The sequence below is a fragment of the Enoplosus armatus genome, chromosome 22, assembly GCF_043641665.1.
Source record: "Enoplosus armatus isolate fEnoArm2 chromosome 22, fEnoArm2.hap1, whole genome shotgun sequence".
Classification (NCBI taxonomy): domain Eukaryota; kingdom Metazoa; phylum Chordata; class Actinopteri; order Centrarchiformes; family Enoplosidae; genus Enoplosus; species Enoplosus armatus.
Window position 1 is genome coordinate 3941244 of NC_092201.1, and position 27663 is coordinate 3968906.

General features: G+C 40.7%; 1 protein-coding gene across 3 annotated transcripts in view; it reads right to left on the reverse strand.

Moving 5' to 3' along the window:
• Positions 1–27663, reverse strand: part of LOC139304940 (ankyrin repeat and BTB/POZ domain-containing protein 3-A) — a 149016-nt gene that overhangs the window by 82696 nt on the left and 38657 nt on the right. Inside the window, exon 4 of one of the 3 annotated variants that reach the window (XM_070928860.1) lies at positions 7817–7833. The exons of the other annotated variants lie outside the window; for them this stretch is intronic. Within the exon in view, the coding sequence (XP_070784961.1) occupies positions 7817–7833 (17 nt within the window). The remainder of the gene's footprint in view (positions 1–7816; positions 7834–27663) is intronic. 3 annotated transcript variants of the gene reach the window in all.

The following is a 27663-nucleotide window of genomic DNA, read 5'->3' on the forward strand; positions in this document are numbered from 1 at the left end:
AGCGCCTTCCTGTCCAAACAGATAAGAGCAGATCAAAATGGCGACATCGTATCCAGACACCGACAGGACACTGATACACCAAATACTACGTGGTTTTACAAGAAACAGTAAATAGACAACACGTGGCATATCAGGGAATGTGTACTGAAAGACAGTGAGGTCTATACTGTAGGAAATATACTGGGCATGTTTATTTATCTCTTTCAAACAATTCAGTGGTGGAAGAAACACTCAAGATGATTGACTTAAGTAAAAGTAGAAATATCACATTATGTGCCTCGCATTTTGTTCGCTGATCGTAGGTTTTGTATATAATGAATTGAATGAACTGAATCTGCGAAGTGACTATAGCTGTCAAATAAATGTAGTGGAGTAAAAAGTACAACGTACAAAGCAGCATAAAATTGAAATAGTCAAGTACATCATAATTCTATTTAAGTACAAGTACTTAAGTAAATGTAGTCAGTAACATTCCACCACTGCTGATACTTGTTTAGATACATGAACCACAATCTGATTTAGTAACAACATGATACACTGCAATTTAAGGCTGATTCAATTTGATACCATTCAGCTGCAATTCAAAACTGATGCAGCTCAGGTTTTATTACAATTTAATAGTTTTACTTGTTCATTTATGAACGAAAGGCAATTTGTTTAGACTGGCAGAACATCACTAGTGCTTCGAAAAAGAAATGGAAATTCGAACGTTTACAATCCCATGACAATCGATCGAAACATGAATAGAAAGAGCTAATAAATTGACCTTGAGGTGAGATTGTTTATTCAGCTATTAATGGTTTCTGGACTCTTACTTACTTACTTGTACATGTACATATACTTGTATATGTATATATACTTGTGTATGGGGCTTTGTCAGACATTAAAGAGTTGGAAAGCAGTGTTTTACTGCCCTCTCTGCTTGAAAGTTTCGAGCCTGTTTGACCTCTAAGCTGACTCCTTTGGGTGTGCGCTCTGTTGCACTAGTGACGACGCCCAGCAGTGATGTCACGGTGAACTGACACACCCAAAAGTACATCTGCACATCACTGCAGCAAAGTGAGAAGTTAAACCAGGGGATGTTAAGTTGCTCTTTAAGCTGCGAGTGCTACTTCCAAAACAAGAAGAATTAAATAACTCAAGTTTGAAAAAGCTACTGAAAATAAACATTTCTGATTGGCTGGCAGGACACCTCAGAACTTGTCATCCTTTACCCTGATTTTGCATGTTATTTTCACATGTCACATCAGCCCGTCATGTATTATCACTTACATGTAACATTACATCATAAGTTGCTGCAGACCTCCATCTGTTTCTGGGTTTCCTCCAACAATAACGTCACCGTTTCTCTTCTAATCAGCTCTGATTGTTTTGTTTTTGCCTACGAGCTAACACTGAGTGACAGATCCAGATCCTGTAACATACTATACTTCTCTAAATATCCTCTTAAGTTACAGGTTGGAGGCCACAGAGAACCGTTCTCAGCACGGGGAAATTAAAGGCATGGCAGGATTTTAACCTTGGAGCTTGATTAAAGTTTTTAAACTGCGCTGGGGGATTTGTAAACTTTTCATCTCAAAATTGAGCACGGCCCCCCAATGCCAAATCTAAATTAGTCTGCGCAAATTATTTGGCAGGTACTGATGCGTGTTATTACATTACAGGACAAGGACAATCTGGAATCATGTATTAATTCATTTTCTAATTAACAGAAATATTTTTTTTTCTCATTGAAGCAAAATGAAAATGCAGTCTGCCTTCCTGCACAACCATTGTGGTTAAAGAGACGTATTTATTAGTTCATTGATTTTAGGATCTTGTCCTTTAAATCACTTACAAGTTCTGCTGATCCTTTTTGCAGCTAAGAGCCCCCGGGACACGCCGGGTTACGGCTTTCACTTTTACAGTAAAAACACTGGGATGTCTTATATAATGCTGAGTGAGCTGCCAGGTGAATTAGAGGCCGGCACTTGATGGGGAAACTGTTTATAGACAGAGGAGCTACGCCTCCGACAGAAACCCCCATGTCGGCCCACAGTGAGAGAGCCAGAGAGAGAGAGAGTCTGCCTCAGCGAAGCGTCCTCATCAGCAGATCTGGAGTGCTGCCACGGTCAGGCCGGGTCACAACTCAGAGGGAGCTTACTTTAATCACAGGCACGCTTCCTTCCCCACCTCCTTTTCAGGCTCTCAGAGTGGATTGTTGTGTGCATGAAAGGAAACGCAAACGGCGAGATCGAGCTTCGCCGTAGCAGAAGCTCTGTGGGACTCGTGAAAGAGCAGATTGATCTGATACCCACACCAATGACGATGTTTGCTCAGCTGGAATGGTTGATATTGACTGCTACTTACTGAACAGAGGACAGGAAGAGAGGCTCGATCCACTACAGAGGAGTTCAGTTAGACTCAACTCACTTGAAGGACTGGGCCGACTTTTTGCTCCGTTTGGGGAAAAATCTTACCCCAATTGTGAGAAAAGGATTAACACTAAAATCCTCTCTGGCAAACAGCTCTGTCTGGATAATTAAAGGTGATCAGCATTATTTAAACTTAATAATATTGTCAGGCAAGGGCATTGTTACTGGACTGCAAAACTCTGGATTACATTCAGGCTTTCAATAATATCTGCACTTAGAAACTTTGGTGGGTTTCATTTTAGGGAAAGATTGGGGTTACGGCAAAGACACATTGGTTAAGGTGTGGTTAGACACTTGTTTAGGGAAAAATGCAAAGGTAATCAGGTTTCGTACAGGTTTCAAGCACTTTTCAAGCTGATTGTGATTGTGATTGTTTTGATCATGATTATTTCAATGCTTCAAAATCAAGCATTTTTCAAGGAGTATATTCGAATTCAAGCATATTCCTAACTTTGTAAAGATAACGGTTAGGACTTTGTATGAACCCTGGTTAATTGCAGGTGTTTACTGCTTGTTGCGCTGCCCCCAAGTGGCCAAAAAAACAAACAATCAATGAATGTTTAAGGATGACGGAAAAGACAAAGTGAATTTTCTTTTCATACACAAGTTGTTCACACCGGAAATCAATTAAGCAAGAAAGCTTGTGTTTTTTGGGTCGTCACTAATAATGAACTCTGAGATTTTGTTTTTAGTTATGCAACCAGACACTAAAGGTTCTCTTGACACAGAGATCCTCTTGTCAGACGTTGCATAAGTCGACCAGAGGGCCAAACACTCTAAACGAGTTGAATTTAGAGCAGAAGATCTACTGGGAGGAGCAGTAGTAGTTCTCCTTCTCCTCTTTACTCTAATTCTGTCAATGTCTCTTTCTGCGAGGCTCTCTCCTCCTCAGGGCTTCTCGGTGTCAGCTGGGGTTCACGGGCAGGAAAAGGGCCGACAGCAGATCCACAAAAAACACCCCAGACTTTATCGTTCATGCTATCAAAACAGAACATCACACAAGAGACTAAATATGTGCTAAAACCTGTACCTGAAATTACACTTCCAGTGGGTGAAATGTGACGTGATTTACAATTTACAAGGTTCATCAGATAAATTTCAGTGTGAAACTTAACGTCATCCAACTTAATATCCTGAATTGTGATTCCAGAAAACTAATGAAGGCGTCTGATATTAGCTAATGAAATGTCAAGGCCAGAATTAAGCCCATGCAGGTGGTTATTAACCATGAATAATTAACAGTTGGGGTGACAGGCGCGGAATAACAGAGTGTGATAACAAACCCGTAGGAATGAGTGCGGTGTGTGTGTGTGCTACGCTCATGGGAAGAAAATGAGACAGGCCTGTACCGCGGTGCCTCGCAATGACATCCTGCTGATTTTTTATTTTTCAGGAGAGAGCAATTTAACTCACCGGGTCGTGTTCTGGGGAGCCCGCTGATTAAAATTGGCTTTATGCATTACACGGTGGACACATACTGGCTTCAAGAGACACGCAGTAAACATTTAAAGTCGCCAAACAAAATCACAAATAATGGCCCAAATCAGCTGATCACCACGCTCCAATTAAATCTGTCAAATCAATTAGTGGTGGAAAAAAAACGAGTCGTTAATTAACTGACACGCAAGTAATTTATTAACAGCCTGTTCCAGCTTCTCAAATGTGCAGATTTGCTGTTTTTTCTCTTGTTCATATCATTATAATTTCAATATCTGTGAGTTTTGGACTGTTGGGAAGTCATTTGAAGAGGTCACTTTGGTTTCTGCAAAACTATTTTCTAGCATTTTGATGAACAGAAAGCACTTTAGCAAGTTAGCAGAACTTCTCAATTCATCATTGCCTAACAGATCCTGTATATATTCATGGACAACTGCGGCTCCCAGACTGTGGGACTGCACATGTACTCTAATATGCAGCCCAAGAAGTGTTGTAAGTTAACATTATTCCACACTTCCAGATCTAATTATTACCATATTTCTTCACAACTCAGTATATTTATCTGCTAAATATTAATCTGCTAAATTTTAAAGTGTGAATTTGTTTCTCTTCTCTCCTGTTATATTTAGATTTTTGATGACTCAACTATGGTGGCCCTGAGAGGCCAACTCACTCCCTGCAGCTTCAGAAAACACATGCAAACATCTTTGCCAATTTGACACCACAAATGCAGCATTTAGGAAATGAAAGACGGGAGCAAACACACTCATCAACACGTTTAGAACAACGCAACGCGATGCAAACACAAACTCCACAACCAAATACAGAACTGACTGAACATGATTCAGATATTATTGCTTTACACCTTGCATTTTGCTGTACAAGTGTATATTTTGTTCATGGCCTGTAGTCATGAAGTAACTCCATTAGCCATAACCATGGCAACAACAACTTGTGCCTCATCAGTTTTAGTGTCCCCAGGAAACATCTTTCCTTTGCAACTTGCAGTGTTTCTGTATTTTCATCCTGTTCCTGTGTTTGTGTTTTCGATATTCGCTGTGTGTTTTGTTATGCTTCAAGTGTAAAGATATCTTCTTTATGTGTTTGTGTTTTCTCTACTTGCATGTGTTTTCTTTAGTTAAAGCACTTTCGCTGACAGAGAAAATTAAAATAAAACTCCCATGAATCTTGATTGCCACAATTAATCAAAAAAAGTAACACACAGATTAATCAACAATGATTAATTGTTAGTTGCAACCCTAAAACAAATGCAGTACACTTTTTGGCTTGCTCACTAACCATCTTGTGCCATTCGCTTTCAGCTATCTCTGGATGGCACGCAGAGATAACAGACAACACACACACTGACAAGGATATTTAATAGACCATTGAATTCTGCAAAAATCCTGCTAATTACCGAGCTCTGTTTCCACCAGCGTGCTTTTGTATAACAATCCGATTAGGGGGGCTTTTCTCATCCCGCTACGCAATACATGCACACGCTCACACACACACTGACCAGATGCATAGAGAGCTCCAAACTCAGCCAAAAATTTACTTATGTGGGCTGTAATTGTTTTGGCATTTCAAGGCTTAGATTTAAGTTTCTTCTGCAGAAACTTGCAGCCAAAGGCGACAGTAATGCAGAGTTTGTTCAGACTGCTATTATCATGTGTCCTGCTGCATTTAGAACAGCAAAGAAGAACATTCAAATCAATGGAAATCTGTGTTTTTGCTGTTACTTTGGGTTTATACTCTGTAATTCAAATACAATTTAGAAGCAGGGGTTTGAGGTTCATGTCTGGACGGCAACATTACAGAACACAGTAACATTAATGCACTAAGTGCACATCCAAAGTGTGTTTCTCATTAAAGAACAGATAGAAAAAACACAGATTTCTTCCTTTTCAGAAGACACAGCGACTCTCCCTCCCTCTCCCTGAGCGGTGCGTCAGCAGTCAGCCTCATCCCTCCAAACAGCAGCAGGATTAGACAGCAGTGTTGCCATGCAAGGCTGGAGCCAGAGTTGCCCCTGTTAATAGCTACAGTGAGATTAAGGGAGGTAGACAGGGCAGAGACAGCTCATAAAGACGCAGGCTGATCTAAGGCGTACAGGCGGGAAGAGGGGAGGGAGCTGGGGGCCTGGCCAAGGCACAGGGATACCCCCATAAACCTGGACCATAACTCCAGCTGACAGGAGCCACTGATGCCAGGGCAGGGAAGGATTATAAAGATCATGCTTTTACCTCTGCAACTGCAGCTGCTGTATGAGGTGATCACATGGGATGAAAAAATCTCCATTTTAGCAACTCACTTCTGTCTGTAAGTCTGTAAAGTGTTTATCTAGACGTTCACCACAGTGTGAAGGCAAAATGGTGGAAACCTGCTCAACCTTTAACAGAAATCAAACTGTTTCAATCCTGAAACAAGGAGGTATGTCATGCTGCTGCACTAGAATCAATGTAATGGTTTTAGAAAATGCTGCAAAAGGTTGAAATATTCTGACAGCACGGCAGATATTTTCACTGGTCATAAGAAAATAAGACCATAAGAACTCAATTACAGACTAAAACAACTGAAATCAGTTGTGGGAAGTAACTAACTTAACTTACTACTTTATACTTTTAATCCACTACATTTCAGAGGGAAATATTTTATCATACAATTTAACAACAATGAGCTCGAGAAAATATTAAACAAGAGATACTACCCAACAGAATATAAAATACTTCAGTATAACACTCACAGGGGATTAAGGGCATTTTACCCATAATACTCTTTTTAATACACTTTTTCTTAAGTAATATTTTCAATACAGAACTTTTACTTCAAATACTTTTACATTGAGGGACGTAAACAATCTGACTACTTCTTCCGCCCCTGACACTAAAAGTTAAGAAGGAGCTTTTTGCAGTAGAAGTTCACTACATGTTGTTCACAGGTTTATGTTCAAACCTGTTCAGCTTGTTTCCAATTAGTAATCTATTCTTACTGCCCTGGCTTTTCACTTGCTATAAGAAAGTACAACTTAAGTGACTCAACGCCAGACTAAAATGACTTAAAGAGGATGTTTAGAGTATACCTGCATGTTAAATGACAAATGCAGTATGTTCCCCAAAGAGAAAAAATGGTAGTCAAGCCTCTGAAACAGCATTGACACTAAAACTCTCATCTGAAATTAAATTATTTTAAGTGGATCTGCAGCTCTAAGAGGAAGGGAGCCCCACTTACTTAATGCGGGGAAAATTCTGCTGCTCTACATACTATACAGTGACTTCCTGTGTGTTTGAGCTACATTCAGCTGAACATGATGGTTTAGTCTTGCATCTTTGGCAGAGTCTCCAACCAAAACGGTTCCAAAATGTCTCAGTAATGAAAGAATGAAAGCAGGGAGTCATCCTCCTTTTAGTCTGGCTCTTTATTTTGTGCACTAATTGCACCGCTGATCAAAAACGGTAAGAGATGTTTTTGTTAGAGGCCTGCTCAGTTTGACTCAAATTACAGCCTACGCCAGGGCTCATGGAGAAAACGACAGCTTTGATGGAGTAATTGAAACACTCTAATGCTCTTTTAAGTGTGGTGTCCATTGGTTATATGCAAAACTATAACTTTAAAAAAGTTCCTCTTACTCGTCTTGTGGTAAAACTTAATATATCAGTTTATTGTAACGACATTAAAACATTTGGATTGTTCTGTAAATGATATTTAAAGACAGAAAGTGTTTCGTGTCTGAGGCTGTGATTTAGAGATAACATTTCTGAAAACAGAGTTGGGATGGTACACTGAGATCGATGCATGCTTTCCTCCGGGCAGTGTCCACTCAGGCTGGATGGGCTGAATGATTTTTGCCATCACAACCCGCACAAGATCAATAATCACCGCTGCTGCCTCTCTCATCACCGCAGCGGCTGTTGAGATCATTTTTCACTCCTGATTACCAGGCGAGCTGCTGCTGCTGGGTCGACTTTGGGTTAATTGCAGACTGGAAGGCAAGGTGATAGTGAATAATTATGTTTATGTTTAATTTATTTACGACACTGATTCCATTGAGTGACAATGTTGGAAATATTGTGTCACATAGAGCAGCAAAAAGTCAGGTCAGAGTTGTGAATCGATGTCTTTAATCTGAACCGAGAGGTCATAAAAGCCTAAACCTAACCAAACCTTAGCGGTGTTGTAGGTGCTATTATTGCAGATATTGTAGGAAAAATCATTCAACTTATTGGCAGTGAATGTTGTTCCTGTTTACAATCAATATAAACATTCAGATAGGCTGAAGAAATAATAAAAATATAATATAAAAATATATAATATAATAAAAACACATAATCTGCACTATTATGTTTCCCCAGTGCATAGTGTAATTACTAATGCAACATGGATTTAGAGATGACGGCTTCAAATCGCTTGTTATGTTTGACCAACAGTCCAAAACTCTATTCTATTTAAAATAGGGAAAAATAATCCACAGAAGACATGATACAACTGTTGTCAGAGGGTGCCCCCTTTAAGTCCCAATATGATCATAGCATACAACTATACAACATAACTCTGAGTAACACAAAGGGCATCTTTTTGTTGTTATTTGCGGTTCCTCTGTTCCTGCCAGAATGCAACTGGGCATTTAGAGTTCAGCGTATTTGATGGCTAAAAGTTGAATCTAGTCGACTTTTGAGCCAAAAACGGGAAAACGTATTTCAACAATCCCCTTCCTCTGCAGTGCCGTGTCTGTATTTTTGTTGTGGAAATCTGTTAAGACACAAACAGTGTGACTGTGATGTGGTGGGTTGAATCCAACCAGACCCACCAGCAACCTACAAGGTACTGGACGTAAGGTGAATTCAGTTGTGCTTCAAAGCTTCAAATAATCCTTAAAGTCGGTAAAAAGTGGCGAGGAGCATTGTGACGGATTCTATGATTCTAAGGTTTAAAAAAGGCCTTTGTTCGCTGTCGCTGCCAAAAAGCCATTGTCCTTCTCCTCTCCTCTTCAGATCAATATGAGAGCTTAACAGAGCATGTTTGAAAATCCAGCAAAATGAATATCTTCAGAGCGAATTCAAATCTCTTTGCAAAGCCCCTATTCTCTTGGCTATCCCCACAGCTTCCCTCCGAGGAGTTGTTGCCGCTCGCGCTCTAAACCCACAAGTCAAGCTGCGACGACTCCCCTGATCACTGCAATGTGAGACCTTGTGAGTCACAGCTGATTCAATTGATCCCCTCCAGGAGAGTCAATCCTGAGTCAGTGAAGCCAACAGGGGCAGCGATTCCTGATTAATACCTCTGCTGGACGCGCTGCAGCGGTCTAATTTACTGCCAAAGACATACAGAATGATCCCTCGCCCCGCTAAAGAAACATATCAGCGATGTCGAGCCCTCGCTTCACTGCTAACACACACACAGAGGGAGGAAAGGAAATGAGCTCCTGTCTTTCTTCTTGCACTTGATTGTTTCTCCATTTTTTCTTTTATTCCCCTCTTGACGTGTGTGTCTGTCTCTCTGCATGTGTCAGATGATCTGCTGTGAAGTAAGAGCGAGGGGGGGACTGCGACAAATTCTAATTCAGCCCCTGCAGCAGCGCTTCACTCCAATCGATCTCTTATCCCTCAGCTGCCTTATCTGTTGGATCACTTGTCCGAAGAGTAAAAAAGAAAAAAGAAAAAGCCCTAGCAACAGAGGATAATTAAGAGATTGGACAAGCTGAGAGATAAAAGAGAAGGTTTATGTCATCGGAGGAAGAGGGAGAGGTCTTGTTAGGGCACAAAAGCCTTGATATATACCTTATAATGGATAATATACTCAGTGCACCTATGGGTGTGAATCTAAAAGCAAGTATTAGACTGAACTACTTGTAAAAAGAAGTGCTCAATGTCTGGCTTTAAATTCTCTTCTGATAAAAAACATAATCAGATGAGATAGTTGTCTTGTTTCCAAGGCTGGAACGCAATCATCAGAGCTGCAGACGTGAGACAAAAAATGACAACTCCAGACTTGATTCAGACAGATTCGGCTGCTATGAGACTTGACTTACTTTAGACTTGACTCCCTAAAGACGTGACTTGACCTGAAACTAGAGCAAAAACATTCAAGTCTCAAGTTCTGACCTGATAAAACCCCAGAACAAGACAGCGACAGGCAGATCTCGCAGAGCCACATAGCTTGAATATTTAATTATTAGGCCTGTTGATTGAAAGGACTTCTTCAAAGACTGAGATATTATAATCGCCTGAGACCTGAAAGACAAGGAACCCACATCCAATTCTCTCATAAAGACTTGTAACTTAACGTCACGTAAATGCACACCTGTACATCACTGCAGAAAGGTGAGAATATAAACCATTTTCAGGGGGTTAACTTAAGGTTAAGTTACTCTTTAAAAACAACTCTGGTAACAAGGACTGTGGACCTGAGGACCAGAGGCTCATTGGCGATATGGGAGTGTGCGGGCGGCTAAAGGCAAATTTCAAATGAATTGTTTAACTCAGTAGTTTGGGGTCATGGTTCTGTTTGCACAGCATTTATTCTATAAAACCTTGATACTTGTGACTCATGGTCCATTGTTCTTGTTGTGATGGTCAGTAAATCTAACACATCTATGCTACCAGCTCTGTGAGACACACTGGTGCTTTGAGCAAAATGCTAACAAATCTTGGTTTGGCATGTTAGCATGCTAACATCTGCTACAGCTGATGATGATGGGAATGCCATTAGATTTGCAGGTACTTGGTCATAAAGCAAAGTGCAAGACGAATTAAAATGTCAACCTCACGGTGGTGCTAGAGGTCAGCCATCACCAGAGTCACTAGGGTTCATCATGGCAGTCCACCCAATAGTTGTTGAGATATTTCAGTCTGAACCAAAGTGGTGCACCAACCGACTGACCAACGGCAGACTTTTCCACTCTGTATCCGCTTTGCTATGATCTAAACTTGCCACACCGAACAGTATCCACCACACGACCCACAAGAATTCACTACGTCTCCAAGCTTGCAGCACCACCTGTTTTGTGACTGGGCGCTAATAGATTTAAATTGTATCCTGATAAGAGAAATGGTGTCTTACATTAATAAGACTGTAACTCTTTGGTTCATAAAGCAAAGCAAACTGAAAACGGGTCATAAACCAAACTGGATATCCTGTACTGAGGAGTTCATGATGCACTGTTACACTATACAGGCTCTCAATGTGAGGCTGCCCTGCTAAACCAAGCTAAATCTCAGCTATGTGTGAAAAAATAGAAGTGGACTTGACAAAAAAATTGCAGAGGACACGACCTCTGTGTCCTCACTGGTAGTTATGGCCCAGAGACGCATCACTACTATTGAGAAAATGACACCTCATTGAGGAAAACTCCAGAGACATGTCAGTAAGCTTTACATCTAAAAGGAAGTGAGAGACTTTCTGTCAGTTGTTCTATGAAGAAAAATGATTTTAAGTCACACTCACAGGTTAAAATGGAGACGTTTAAGGCTTAGATATCAGCCTCAACACATGCACTTATGTAATAACACACACACACACACACCTCTTAATCTTTTTCCCTGACAGTTAAGAGAGGGAGGCAGAGTCCCGGCGTGACATGCAGACAGTAGATTGTCCAGCCGTGACCTCTCAGCTCGGCCCAGCTGACGTGAGGAAGGCTGACAGCCTGGCCCAGTGCAGGGAGGAACAGCGAGCCCTCAGGGGCATTCTGGGAAAAGGCCGGCTTCTTCCTGGGCGTCTTTAACTTAACCAACATGCTGAGAATACGAACAGAACAGAAAATGCTTAACATTTTCCCTCAATATAACCCTGTTTTTGATACTATTTAAGGTATTTTCAGCAATAGCCAGTCAATGTATTTACTGACGGGGTCTGCCATTCCCGCCCTGAGTTCAAATTGCCACACAATGGATTCACAGGAAAAGCGCTCCCCCTCCTAACAGTATGCCAGAGCTTTTAACACTTGCTGTTACCACGGTAACCACGGGTGTCGCCAAATCAACCAGGACTGAACTCTCAAGGATTATAACTTTGAACCCTGGACATCCATCTCTTAAATTTGGAGCTAATTCACACACAACAAGCATCTGAGACTGAACTTAAAACTATAACGAAATAAATAAACTTATCTATGCAATTCTGCAAATGATTGGATTAAATGATGCAGGACAAGCCCAATAAATACATTCAAGTTCAGAGAGACCTGCAACAGCCAAAAAACACTTTTTACACAGATCTTTATAAACTTTTTATCCATTTCTTGCATCTTTCAGTAGACGCTGCCGTCATGACTTTGACCACTGACCCTCAAAAGGCAGCCATCCAACAATATGCAACTGATTAAGTCTGCTTGCTCTACAGCCAAAAAAGCCTGTGTAACCCCGGCATGGGGGATCTCTCCGTGAACCCCCGGTGACCAGCGTACCCTTGTCCTTCACAAGGAAACATGACAGCAAACACGTAACACGAGGGCAGTGGCTTATGCGTCTTCATGGTAGCAGCTCTGAATTATTCACGGAGCGAGCTTCAGAGCTGCTTCTGAAATGCTCTGCAGAATTTCGGCTCCCTCCGTTGCGCCCTGACACGTTACGTAACTTTGTTTACAAGTGCAGAGCATTATGGTGAGTGGAGCTGCACTGCAAGGAAACACAGGTAGCTCTTGAGATGAAATTTAGGTCAACAGGTGGGGAATATCAACATAATGAATCTCTGCAGCAATTAAAGCAGCACACTGGATGTCCACGAGGAATTATTTTGCATTTTCTGCCTAAAAAAATTATGCATAAATATTAGATAAAGAGCACAGAACATGCAGCTGAATAAAGTATATTTAGTCTCAACGCGTATTACATCTTCATTGTATCATTTATAGCAGTTGCTCCTCTGTGTGCTCTGGCATTCATTTATTCAAGGGGCTCTTTAAAAGCAAAAGCAACAGCAGCCAACATCCATCGAGTTGAATCATATTCAGGCTAAATGGGATTGAGGGACTGGTTGAATCTTCTGACTACAACTCTGCCTGAGACTCACTGACCTGAGTCAGACACAGTCCATTAGCTAATTATATCCCTTAAATGACAAATGCAGAAGTCAGAGGGCAGCCTGGCACTTGAATACTAACGACTGGTTTTCACCGTGAGACTTAAACAACCTATAGCGAGAAGCAAGAAGAAGAGTGGAAAGGCACCCTGCTGCACCGCTGAAATCAAGATCTAGCTGTGCCATTTGAATGTGATTTGGCTGGAAGAATCCAGAATAAATGAAAATAAGTGAGCTGAGAATGAGTAAGCTGAACAAAACTCAATCCTCTAACGCTGTTTCACATCAGGGGAAATGTTAACCCCTTTTTCCTGCTCCTCTGGGGTTGAATGATAAATCATGTTTACTGTTATATACTGTACGGGAGCTGCAGCTGGCCGACTGCACTGGGAGAAATACCATTACACCCGCCATAAAGGTGTTAGCAGGAAGCACCTTATGCACGATGAAAGAGCAAGCCAAAGCCATTCATCATTTTTACTGGAGCTTTTCTTTGTATCTTTCAAATGTCAGAGGGTATTTCTTCTAAAGTGTCACACTATATGGGTATTTCACAAATGCAATAATATATAAACGGAAGATGAATTCTTTAGGTGTCATAAGTCCATCGTAAGGAAACCGAAAGGAGGCTGGTGGAGGCGAACAGTGTGCAATTGTTGGTTTATTTCTGGTGGCTCAAGCTATGGTGTCGTCACAGCAAGTAGAAGTATGATTTATCACCTCCCACAGCTACTGTACACATCGTAACGTATAGAGAACAGACCTTTTCTGCTTCTCCTCATATATTTCCAGTTGCACTAGATAAACGTGATAAAAATGCAATATACTGTGTTCACACATAGTAAAAATAGTGTCATGATGTGAATGTGAATTGGAGATTAAGAGATTGGAGAGCTGATTGCCTCGGTGTTCTAAACTCAAATGATTAAGTCATTTACAGTAAGTCTCATTCATTCACGATCATTGCAAAAATAAATATTTTTTTTGTTAAAGCTGTAAAAGTTCAACCTGTCAGCATGAGGCGAATGGCGTATCATTACCCCTCTGTGGCTGTTCGGTTTAATGTCAGAAACAGACATTTTGACACAAGCTCAAAAGTTTGCATCATGCTAAAGTTTCTTCATCCTCTAACAAGCCACACAACGTGAGTGAGATTGAAATTTCAAAGTTAAAGTTAGACGAACATGACAGCAAATGTTTTACTACATGAAGGGGAAGCGCCTTTTTCCTTTTGATCTCCGAGAAGAGCAAACATTGGCAGAGTGGTAATTACACTAATAGAGAGCCTCTTGCTATGATGAATAGCCCTGCTGCATTCATCATGCTAATTTCCGCCATCTGATGCTTAGACGCCTGTTGCAAGGGCATGATGCCCGACAGCCGAAGCCAGGGACCGAAATTTACTTCCTGACCCATCTGCCAGTGTCAGGTAAACTGAGAAATTTACCATCCAAAACATATTTTTTATTGGCCATAAAACTGCGTCATGCAACCTCTATAGAAGCATCCTCAGTATGTTGTTTGTTCTGCTGAAAACTTTTGTGTTGTGGAGTAAAATGAACATTACCGCCTCCAGACTTTGAGATTTGTTACAACATTTGTTTTATCATTTAGCTTTTACATCCTAACATCATCATATCAAAATCTTTCAGTGGGCCACACAAGGGTCATGTTATTGTTCCAACATAATCTCAGCTGCTCAGAGCACAGAAAACCGTGATTTCAGCCTGGCAGTAATTCCGAAGTAAATAACCACCCAACCAGCCGGTGACCCCATTTTATTTTCTCGCCAAAGCCAATTTTTGCCTGCATTTGGAGCTCTGTGGGCAATAATTTTGAATGGTGGCCAGAGCAAAGTGTTGCTGCAGGATCAAAGCCTCAAATCCCTCCTGGAAGACACATTAAAGCAAATACATGAAACGCTCTGTAACAGCAGCATCCAAAACAGCTAATGGGAATTCTGACTGGGGACATGCAACTGACAAAGCCGGAGAAAACGAATGTTTGACACAGATACTACAACATCGTAATTAACGAACGGTGCTGTATATGCTGCAGTTTGTTCAATATGAGCTTTAATTTACAGGTTTGCAATTTCCTTATACTTTCCTGTACATAACTTTGTAATTTGTGTGTAATTATAAGGAAGAAAGAGACAAAGTCCTGAGAAAGTTGTGAGAGTTTGTGAGCAGCTTCCAGAGGAACTCCCCTTAAAAAACTGCTCCATTGAAACCAAAAGTTATTTATTGTTGGAAACATACAGTATATGTTGGATTGTATTCTTGCCTGTAGGCCAATTTCACATTTTTGCATCTTCAGCTGACCTGCTGTGCACTGACCAAAAGTCTCTCTGGGTAACGATAGCAACACCTCCCTTAGTTACTGTTGCTACGCCTGTCAAGCTTTCCGCTCTCCCGCTGCACATAATGCAGTTTACTATGATAACTGTGGCAGATTTATCACTCAAACAATGAATCTCTGATTTCAAATGGAGCAGTCTTAAAAGCAGTCTTCTAATAACTTGCCAGCTGAAATAACAACTAACGCTAGCACACTTTGTCAGCTGGAGCTAGCTAGCTAATCAAGCTAACATTAGCGTCTTTAGCAGACTTTTTAATGATTTTGACTGACAAGAACCCTGGAAAGGTGTCTAAAATATGCACTTCATGGCTACATAGAGACTTCCACTCAGTCAATATACTTATGTGAACTGTGCTTTTTATTAAAATAACGTAACCTGTAAACCCAGTAAGTATAAAATTCTCCTTGGCCTTGGAGGTGATGCTAAAACATGCTAGCAGGACATGCTAACATTTGCAGCTTATGTTAGAGCACATAAACACATTGTTTAATCCAGTCCATATGCTTTTGTTGGACCTATAAAATAACCAATACAATGCAACCAATAAAGGTGCGGAAAACACAATTTTCTTGGTTGACTTTAGGAAAAATACCAAAGAGCATCAGCAGCTGGACAGCCCGTACCCCAACACAGTGACATTAATGCAGAAAGAGAAAGGTTTGCATCAAAGCTGACCTGCACAGCACCCCGAGCACTTAATGGTTTGATAAATGTAAACTAAAATGCAAAGCCAGCTGTTCCTAACTAACTCCAACCTCCATCATTTTCTTGAAATGTGCTCTCCTGATTGCAGGGCAGTTTGAAATCTCTGTGATTTAGAGAGCACAGGTGGTCCAGGTTTTTGATAAGAGCAGGTCATGTACAGAGATACTGAGTTATGTTGGACATATTCCACAAACTAGATATTCAGTTATTCATCTGATGCACATCTGAGATAACGGCTGTTAAAATATTGTACGACAAGCAACGTTACACAGGATAGAAGATTAAAGACAAACTGATACACATTTAGATACAGATAATAATGAAGTGGAGGTAAAAAAAAAAGTGTAAGGTTTGAAAGGATGCAGATGCTTCTTTTTAAAGCAGGAACTAAAGTGTGTGGCGCTTCACTGAAGCTTGAATTTGAAATAACAAACAACCTGAGAGTTAAAAAAACAATGGCAAACTAGCAACACAAAAAGCAGCCTGGTAATGAGATATCACACTTCCTAAACTGTTAAAAGCACAAAACATAATAAAAGGAATAATCAGCTGCAGCCCAGTAATGAGATGTCACACACATCGAATTGTTAGGAGGAAACAACGAGAAAAGGATTTTCTCTCTGCTTCCTCTAATCTGTTACACAACATACCAGCAAAATAACATTTGCTTCTTATGCTGCCAACTTCAGAGCAATGAAATAAAGCCAGCACATCTACTGGCTGTAATACAGTTGGTAAATGTACAGATTCCAATTTCACAACTTGTTAGTCTGCGGTAAATTGTTTTCATGCTTGGCAAGCAGCCTGAACCATTACACTCCAAGTAAAGTGAGAGAATGCATTCAGCCCAATGTCAGTGCAACACAAAGAGGCTTACCTGTAGTGGACAGCAGGGAGATCAGGTCCAGACGCATGGAAAGGAAGGAGAGAGATAATTATGTTAGCTACACTAATCCAGACACACATGGTGGGATCAATGCCAGTCATATCACGGCTGTAATTCTGGATCTTTCTGGTAAATCAATGAGAATCATTCCCGACGTAGCTTGCAACGTAAGATGCTAGCTTAGGTGTTAACTTATATTCCAAGGGTGTATCTCTTTAAAGCATTTAGCTAAATTTGCTCAGTGATTGTTCCAAGTGGATGGCACATAAATGGCCGGGAGGTAATTATGTATTCAATGATAACCATGAGCATTAGGGGTTGATGGATGCCTCGGTTTTCTATTTAAGGCCCCCTGAGGAAGCTATTACTGTTCATAATCGGAACAAAGAAATGCCCCAACCATGTCAATGAATTATTCCACTTTTCTAATTTCAGTGGTAATGATTTTTAAAGACTGGCACGCATGGAGGACAATTCCAAGAGTTTCCAATGACATTTTTAACTGCCATGTTTTTAGTACTGTACACACTGGGGTTTTCTCTTGGGGTTGCTATGGCGACATAGTGGACGAATGCAGGGCAAGGATTTTAGAAATACTGAGGTCATGTGTCTAAGTCCACCATCATTGACCAGACTGCTATAATTAAAACTGCTAACATTAGCTAACATTAGCCACCGTAAGCTACTGGTCAGACCAGACCAGGTGCAGCTGTAGCTGCAAATGTTATTGTTTATTTATCTAATGAAGGGTCTGTTTTATTGGCTTTTCATTTGTAAGAGGAAGTATTTCAGCTCACTTTAATACTCACTTTATCAAATCATTTATTATTATTATTTTGTTGACCTAAAAGTAGTGGCCCCTGGAATCAGCCCGTAAAATATCCACCAAGTGGTACTTTTTTTTAATTTAAGGATGTATATATGTATATGTATATTCACACCTTGTTGCTAAAAGCTCCTAGAAAAACACAGAAATGGAAATAGTAGCCACGGCTCTGAATGCACAATAAGAAGTGACTCTTGATTCAAATCATGCTAAGAAATAATTTATTATTTTAGCACAAAGATCACTTCACCAGCTGTTAAGAAAGACACACTTAATGTAAAAATAAGTGTATCATTGGAGTTCTGTAATGACCTTGACGTATTTGAAGTAGATAGAAACCTTGAGCATGTTTTGCTATGTAGTGCGTTGGCTTGTGGCTAAAATGGATTACTCGCAGCTCTTAGATGTCCAAGGCTACGTGGAGGGCTGCATTGGAAGAAGCAGCACAGAGGGCAATCATCCCTCCATCAACGCTCCGCCTTATGTAACTCACCACCCACTGAAATAAAAGAAAGCCTGCCTGTCAATCAAATGGTCAGATGATGTGGGGGAGTATAGGAGAAATGCTAGAAGTGCTACAGACACAGACACAACCGTCAAGGTTCATTAACACTCCTCGTACTGTAAAATCATAATTGTGAGGAATAAAAGGAAAGGGTAAAACAACACCTCATGAAACAGGAATTTGAGGTAAACTTTGAAGTAACTACATCGAGGCTACGCAGTAGGTATGGCAATTTACAGTATGTGTTGGCTTTTAAATAGGTCTGAAAATCACCAATTTAGTGCAACATGAAGGAAGTGAGTTTCAGAAGGGTTACACAATTATTTCATGTGGTTTAAACCACAAGCCTCAGAAATCATTAAAACATGTTCTAACATCCCGAAGAGCAGTAGAGTTCATATGTCAGAGCTCATCAACAGTTAGCAGATACACTGCTTAACATCACAAACATTTTACTGTTTTCACTGCCCATCTTACAAAATATGTTTATATTACGATTTTGCATTGCTAAATATGTTTTGGGGAACACATCATTGACGCCTATGTTATGTTCATGACACTGTACGACACAAAAAACAGCAAATACTGTATGTTAATGGACAGTGAACTTTATGCAGATACATTCATTGGTAGTGAACAGTTTGTGGATACATTCAGTATAAATATGTCCTCGTCATTTCCAACAAAATGTACTTGCATAAACTTATTTTTTAGGAGATGAGACATATTGACTAGAGTTATATTCAGACTGGTGGCCCAAATTCCTTTTCTGGCACATCCAGATTGGGATCAGGTTGCTTAGCAAGTCCGGTGGGGCAACAACTAATTATTACATTAATTATTAATATAATTATTAATATAATTCTGACTGTCAGTTAGCTTGGTAATTGACAGTAAGACAGACAGATATGAGACAGAATTTGATACAAATACACCCCCTTCATATAATAAATTGTGTGAACTTATTGTTACAGTTAGCACAGTTAGACAGCTAGCAAGCTTGCTAGCTGTCTAACTGTGCTAACTGTCACTTAGCTTGATAACTCCTCATTCAAAATTAATGGGAGGACTGCCGTTTTCGCCGCAACGCCGGATTTGGTCTGAATGTCGACTTAGCTTGGTGACTGACAGTTCGCAAGACAGCTAGCTGTGAGAATTTGTGACTGACTAGTGTTAGCATGTTCTAAGCTAGCTAGCGTGTTAGTGGTCAGCTGGCCAGCTATAGTAATTCACCATCTATTTTGTGCGACCAGGGCTCAACAAAGCTGTTTCTTTAATTATCATGTATGTCTCTTATCTAGTGAGATTTTAGTGGAACACAACAGATGAATCCAAAGAAAAATGTCTGCTGCCAAGTGTTGGATCTGTACTGAGAGAGCAGCATGTGCTGGGAGTCATTAGGTCAGATTGGTCTGAATGGACATATAACAGTCAAAATTCAACAAGATTGAAAAATGTAAAATGTCCATCTAAGCGCAGTTTAGGACTTACTATAAATATCATAATAAATAGAGCTTCTACATTAACATCAAACCTAGTCACGCTTAACGAGCTACATTATCGTCAAATGTTTGACCGGCAGACGAACTTTTACCTCGGACAAGAGTCCCAAAGAGATGTTTATCCATTCACCTCGGTAATATTCATCAGCCCTGAATTTTAATGAGTAATTTGACTGAAAAGGGTAAGAAGAGCACATTGCTTAGGAATGGGGGGGGGGTGGGCTTGATATGTCAGATCGTCCATGTCAGGCCCAGAATTTCAGTGCCGATCTAAACAGACGTTAACCTGGATGTCAGACTGTCAGAGAGAGGCATGTAGAAAATCCCTCCCGCTATGTTCCTGCGTCCAATTATCTCCCAGAAAAATGACATTTACTTGACTCCCTGCGGATGCAGAAAGTACCCAAGGAGACAAGCCTGAGAGGAGACTTGAATACTAAGTACAAACGGAAAAACTGAGGATGAACCTTAATAAATCAGCCGAAGGTCAAAGATTTGCTTGTAGAAAGTGTGGTTTAGGAGGTCAGCTGAAACAAGACATGGCCAGGGATAGAGCTAACTTTGTTAAAACCTGTCGACACGTGTGGAGTTAGGAGGTAGAAGGTTACGTCTGTCCAGAGAGCTTTTCGCATTTCAGTTGAGTCAATGGGGTGTGAAATATTCAGCTCTTTCTCCTGTGTAATAGAAACTGAACCGAAGAGAAAGAGGAATGACAAAATGATGTTTTCAGACCGTTTGCAGTAGAGAATACATTTGAATACGCAGGACAGAACATTTCTGCACAGGTCTTGGGTCAGTAATGTTTGAATAAGTAAGTTTGGAAAGTTTGCTAAATGATGTGAGACTTTAACATCGAGGTATTCTGTGCTGAATCAGTAAAACTGGAGTGGAATTTTAAAATTGACCAGAGATATGATAAATGGAAATGAAAAGGAAATATAGCTGAATTCTGAATATATTAAAAACCATCCTTCAGACTATTGATATGCTTGCATTTTTGGCCTTCGCTGTTTGTTAGTATTTGTTCCAAGTGAACAAAAGCAATAATCAGAACTCATTATTTGCTACAAAACTAGAATAAGAGATGAATACAATGAGGTTGTAGTCTACAATAAGACTCGAAAATGGCTCTAAAGGTAGTTTAAGTTAGAACTCAACAAAAGGTTTTAAAAACAAGCGCCACAATGAGGTTGATATTTGTTTTTCTGAGGGAACAGATTATTGTACAGATATTCATGTTCCACTCAGGATGAACTGTAATCACTTTGGTGATCCCATCACTTTTGATCTAGCGCCACCATCAGGTCAAAACTTTACTTTGGTTCATGACCAAATACCTGCAAAGCTAGTGACATTCCCCTTAGCCTCAGCTGTATTTTATGTTAAGTGCTAATTAGCTAATATTTGCATGCTAACCAGCTAAACATCAGCTTGTTAGCATTGTCATTGTTAGCAAGTTAGCATCCTCACAATAGCATTTAGCTCAAAGTAGAGCTTCGCAGAGTTGCTAGCATAGCTGTAGACAATTCTTTTTCTGTATGTTGTCAGCTTGTAAACTTTTATCTTCAAAGATCAATCAAGGTCTCCCGTCTCTGTTCCTCTCTTCAGCCACATCTCCACCTTCCCAGGCCCCTTCCGTGCTATTCTCCACCTGTCCACCAGATGGCCTCAGACTCGTCATTCGGGATCCTGCCACTCCCATCTGCCCTGCAATCACCTCGTTCCCCTCAGCTGAGATTCCCCACAACAGCTACTAAATTTACCTTGTGTTTTGTCAAAAGACAAAATTATTACTTTTGGTTTGGCGGGCAGCTGACGTCACATTTACGCACCACTTCTGGCTTTTGGATGCTTATCATGTAACTGCAACATCCAGGGCATGAACCAGGGCCAGGGAGCTTTATCTATCCCCAAATATTTCCCTCCTCTTTCTGCTGTGACCAAAAAAATAATCACAACATGACTGTAATTTGTGATAAACTGCCACTGTGAAACCAAATACAAAGCTGAATTTGTCATCCTCTTGATTAAAACCCAGGGCTCCTGCGAGTCTGCTGCACCACCGAGTGAGATAAGCACCAGTGTGACTGCCAGGGAAACCTCCACTGTACTGTAGGTACTGTGTCTGTGAATCCCCTGTGGCTTTCTGTGTCTCTTTTTTTAAGACCAAAGGAATGACAGCCTGACCTTACCAAACACTACAAGCTGACAGAATGATTTACACGAGCTGCTGATGAGTGAATTTGGCAATTTTTCCCTCAACTCTATAAATACCTTCAGACAACCTCCACTCTTCAGTTGAGGACTGTCTGGAAAGGTAACAAAGCCAACAGCTTTCCCTTTGAATCTGGGCACCGATATGACGAGGACGTATCCACGGAGAGCACTACATTAGATTTATGCTGATCAGCGGTGGTGACAGAGAGAGGTGATGTTCACTCTTCATTTCTCTCTCTCTCTCTCTCTCTTTCCCTGCTGGTTTCTACATCCTCTCTGATATGAACGCCTTTAAAGGAAGCGCAGAATTACAAAAAACATACAACTGAGCTATCTCCATGACAACTGGGCAAACTCCATCCACTGAGCACGACAGTGAAATGTGGTTGAAAGCTCTGGAAACAGCTGGTTTCTTGTCAGACAACTAAAAGCTTTGTAGTTTTTGAGATATACACTGCTAGATTTTAAGATGTCTGCCTTCTAACTGATACAATGAGGGTGGATGGAATGCCTTTGTGATGCTCACAGCATTGAAAAATGCCATTTATAAGATTTAGCAACAACTCATCTTAAGGTGGTTTCATAATTTTTCATTTAAACTACTTTCTAAAGAGAAAAAGTTTCTGGAAAAAGATGCTGCTATTGAGTTCATTTGTCTCACCTCCATTATATTATGGCAGCTGCAGAAAAATGGAAAGATAAATCTAGTAAAACTATCTGCATAGTTATAGTAGCTGCTACTAGAGCAGGGGTTCTCAACCCTTTTGACCCCTTTAGGGCTGAAATAATTAGTTTGATTCATTGATTATTATCTTGCACAAATGCCAAACATTTACTACTTTGGTCGTTTTATTATATCACGGTAAATTTAATTTATTTGGATTTTGGTTTTCAGTTTTCTGACAATTTATAGCCTAAATAGTCAAGTCAAGTTTGATTAATCAAATAAATATTTAATGGATGAATCAATATTGAAAATAATTGTAGCCCTCTTCCTTAAAACAGTATCTATTTGCAGCCTCTCTTCACAGATTGACAGCAGCAACACTTCCCCACATTGTGTTGCAGAATTATAGTTTTCAGCCGTCCTATCCTGTTGATTAGTTTGCATCCCCTGAGATTTAAGTTGCAACGGCAGAGAAATGGGAGACGTAAATGATGAAATACGAATGATAAAATATGTATTAAAGGTAAATGAGAAAATCTATATTTCTGTAATTCACCCTTTAAAGTAGCAACAGAGACCGGCTGTTAGTGCGGGAAAATGTCAACAACAATTGAATCTCTCCCTGTGACACCACCATCCTCCCACTTAGTTCTACTGTGATAAAATATAAATCCCTATAAGGTCAAAACATTCCCACTGCAGCCGACTACTGTGAGCACGACAGGCACATCCAACCTGAGGCCATGCTACTGTAGCTGTGGCTACTGTAATTGAGCTTGTTAGCTGGAGTTCACCAGAGATAAAGGGCTGCCGCCTCAGTGCGAGGCCGGCTGCGACACCATGGATGCAGGATCCTGAGCAGCCCTGTCTTTTGAACTCGGTCTTGCGCTCCACTGGGCTCTGACTGAGAGTGAGCCGGTCCATCGTCGAGCTAGACAACACAGACAGCGGGGAAGCCAAACGACGGCAAGAGCTGAAGCTTCAGCGGCAGAAACTCCAGACTTACAGTGTTGTCTTACTCTAAGGATTCGTACAATCTTTACAATCACATACAAGCCACAAATAACTCAACATGTCTCCATACGGTAGATAATAAGTTATTTGAGAACAGTAAACAGATAATATAACATAAGCTGCTAGAGAGAAAGTTGTTGAAGGACACACCACAACACACACTCAGTGGCCACTTTATTAGGTACACCTTTCTAACTGGTCGACTGATGACTGACCACTTAAAGGCACACAGAAATGATGAATAATATGAATGGTTACTGGGTTTGTGTTTGAGTTAATTGGGAACAACTGGTTTGGAAAGTAGTCACCATCCAAACTGGTTTCACTAAGACAGTGTGTAGTTGTCTTCTCTTAAATAACTTCTGCAAATTATTCAGGAGCCATTAATTAGGAGTTTCTTCCTGATTTGTACCTCACTCGCTCCTTCACCAGCACATGAGCTGCTCGAGTCACACCTCCTTCTCTTCACACCACCACCTCAAGCTCCCCCTTCTCCCTCCACATGTGTGATCTGAAGCACTGGTCATGATGTCTCTCCGCGTTCAGCACAGAAGCCCATCGGCTCTGTGTTGTTGCAGTGGACACGTGCGATCGCTGCCAGTTGCCCAAAGGTAGTAATGTCACACTCGCTCACATGGGACATTGATCACCGACGCTTGTTGGGTCAATGATACAGACCACATAAAGTCTGCGGGGGGCGTGCTTGATTACCAGCATGTCTGTCATTATTTCATCCAGACTTGCCATTATCTGTTTATCGACTCTGCATTAGAATTTAGCCTCAGCCTTGCAGTGTTTACACTTGCACTGCAGTGGTAGTTTACCTACTTAGAGGTTTTCCTGTTAATGACTTGTTAGCTGGATTTCTCTACCGTCTCAATAGATTCCAGAATTCCCAGAATTATCTTGGCTTTTCATGCTTTATAACAAATCCCATCTGCTCTCCGCTCTCCTCTGGACTGATTCAAGCAAGCTTAGTGATTGCATCACCCAGCAAACACTGACTGCCCCCCCCCCCCCTTCACTTTAAACCAGATCAAGAGAAGAAATGTTGACCTTCCTTAATTCAAAGTAATGCACAGATCACTTGCAGGTGGTAAAATTCAATCAGCGCTGAAGGGTGAGATAATGACGGAGAGGAGAGAAATAATATAGAAAGACAAACATTAATATATATAGATGTTGGGGTGGGGGTGGAGGGTGGGGGGTGGCGGGGGGGGCACCTTGAGAGAGGAGAATAGATTAAGAGGAGAAAAAAATTCAACAAACAAAAAAGCTGGTGAAAGCTGAATATGATACAGCTGTTCAAATACCTTCAGCTCCAAAAACCAGAACAATATGAAGCTGGGTGCTTAGCTAAACGCTAATGCCAACATGCTGGTGTTTAGCAGGTATAATGTTAATAACCAGTTAGTTTAGTGTATTAGTGTGCTAACATTTGATAATTAGTGCTAAACACATAGATGAAAAGTCAGGGGATCATTAATCAAAGTTTTTACAATTCACCCTAAAGGGGACATGATTGGAACAACCAACTGACAAACAGCCAAAAATGATGCAAAAACATCTTGAGAGAGGTTGAGAAGACTGAGGGCACAAAAAAGGGCGAGAAAGAAGAAGCTGATAATATGATACAGCTGTTCAAATACCTGCGTGACCTCCCTAAAAATCTCCAACACTGAAATACTAACAAGGGACCAACAACAAAAGAAGCTCAGAAGCTCTACTTCCATCTTCAATCATAGCCTGAGTTTTTCCCCTTTTAACTTCTTCCAAAAGGTCAGTTTGCCAGCCGACCTCCAACACGGCCGAAGCAAGGAAGTGCACACAATACACCGGCCCTGACCCGGCTCACCTTGACAAAAACTATCCCGAGGAATACTGAAGTGGCTCGTTCCGCCCAGCGCCACCCACCATCTCAACATCCTCTTCCCTCAGGGCGTCTGCATGCTCAGCCAGCCATCCTAATAAGTGAGAACTGGCCAAGGAGCCATCCCCGGTGGGCGTCTTGCGCTGTCTATTCCTGCATTATATGGGCTGTGAGATCCTTTGTCCTTGTGCTGTTTGTATCAGTAAGTGCTGTCTATGGCATTGACTTAATCTCCAAACCCACACACACAACGACTGTGCTGTTTAAAGTAGTGCTACTGTATGAAATTATGAATCTATATCTATTGTTTTACTGCCAGTTCGTCACACTGGGTTGGTTTTTCCCTCCTGTCCTCCCCAGTTTTTTGAGTCCACTGTGGTGCATGTAGGGATATGGATTGAATGAGCATCAATTAAAGAGCAGGGAGAATAAAAATCTATTTGAAATTGGAGCAGAATCAAATTTCAATAGGAAAGGAAGCTAAAAGTAAATGTAAAATATATTGTTTACGTTGCCTAGCAGTCTTTTTCTTCTTCTTCTCTGCCTTTTTTTAGCGCATTGCTGCGTGTCTGCGGTGTGTGTCGCTGCCACCAATTGTCAGCTTGTGAAATAGTGTGAAACCGTTGGCAGGGATTTTGTATTGTGTCACCTACGTGCATCTTCACAGTAGAGGTACAAGATGCAAACTGAATCTTAGATCCACTCATCAAAAGTAAATGTTCAAAATCTCCACAGGGTGCCTTTTAAAGGTGCAATATAGTTCACTTCACTTCAGTTAGCAACAAAATAGACTTCAGTAACGTTCTCCTGAGAGTCATTTTTATTGGTTTGACACACACACAGCTGCAAAACATCTGACCTTCATGAAGGTTATAATGTTTTAGAGAGGTGTTTATTCAACTGTATGATCATTTTGGAGGCTGTATAGGTGTTTCTGTTATTTAGCCTACCCTATTGATAGAGATGGGGTGGACAAAATCATAGAAACTGTCCATATGCGTGCAGGTTCAAACCTGAAATTCAAATATTAGATTGTTTGTAAAACTTGTTTCCCGTTATCTGTTTGCATTAAGGCGAAATGGTTTGTTTTAAGCAATGGCATGCTGGATTATTGTTCTGATTGTTTGAGGTTGTGCTTTATTGGTGAAGCAGAGGTTTAAAGATTTTGTCTCTGGCATGTGATGGCTGGTTTAAGATTACAGAGAGCTCCATTTTCACCATTTGTGTCTTAATATCTACAGATACTTCATTAACCTAATGGAGGCTGATAACTTGGAGAGGCAGACGAGATGAAGAACAGACTCGACCTGAACAGGTGTTTGTATGGAAGATTTAATCTAACAGTGATTTCAGACTAAAAATCCAGCTTCTTCACTAATCAAGCTATGATTCTTGGGCTCTGTCCATTAAGCTTTAAACTATTTAACTCAACCAATTAGTATTTTTTTCCTGCACAGCAGCTGTGCCTCCAAGAAATTATTTTCACATAATGAGTCCTTCACCTAGATACCCCTGATTCATGAACAAAACTATTAATATTCATAAAATGTTCATAAATAGAGACTTGATATAAGTGTTCTCTGAACGGGGCTGCAGTAGCCTCATAATTACCCACAATTCATCACGTCTGCGACTCATTTGATTATGACGGCTGATCTCGCATGTAAGGACGTTGGTTGTGTGTAACAAGTGTGTGCTGTGGCACCGGCGGTATCCGTTCTGCCACATTAATCGCAAAATCTACGGGGTTGTTTTTGTGCCAGTGAGGGGTTGTGAAGAGGGGAAATCAATTTTGAGTTACACTGTGTTTGGAAAGAAGCCCAGCCAAAGTTCCTATGTTCAAGTTTAATTGCATGATGTAATGGTGAGTGATGAGTAGGGCTGTGTGCAAGGGATTGTGTGTGCTTGTGCTTCTATCTTTGTGAGGACCTTCCTTTTTAGACTTTTTAGACAGAGGGAATATCTTTGGGACAAGATCCTCACTTCTTACAGAGCTGTTTTGGGGTTAAGATTTAGTCTGAGAGTTTGCACTCTTGTCGAGAGTTAGATGAGAAGATTGATACCACTCTTACTACCTTACCACTCGTATGGAAGGTAAATATAAGCTTAGTATAAAGACTGGAAACAGTAACAAAACAACTAACACCTCTCTCGCTCGCTAATTAACACGTTAGATCTTGTTTGTTTCATCCGTACATAAAAAGGTAAGTGTGAAAACAACAGGCTGCAGTTTTATGAAG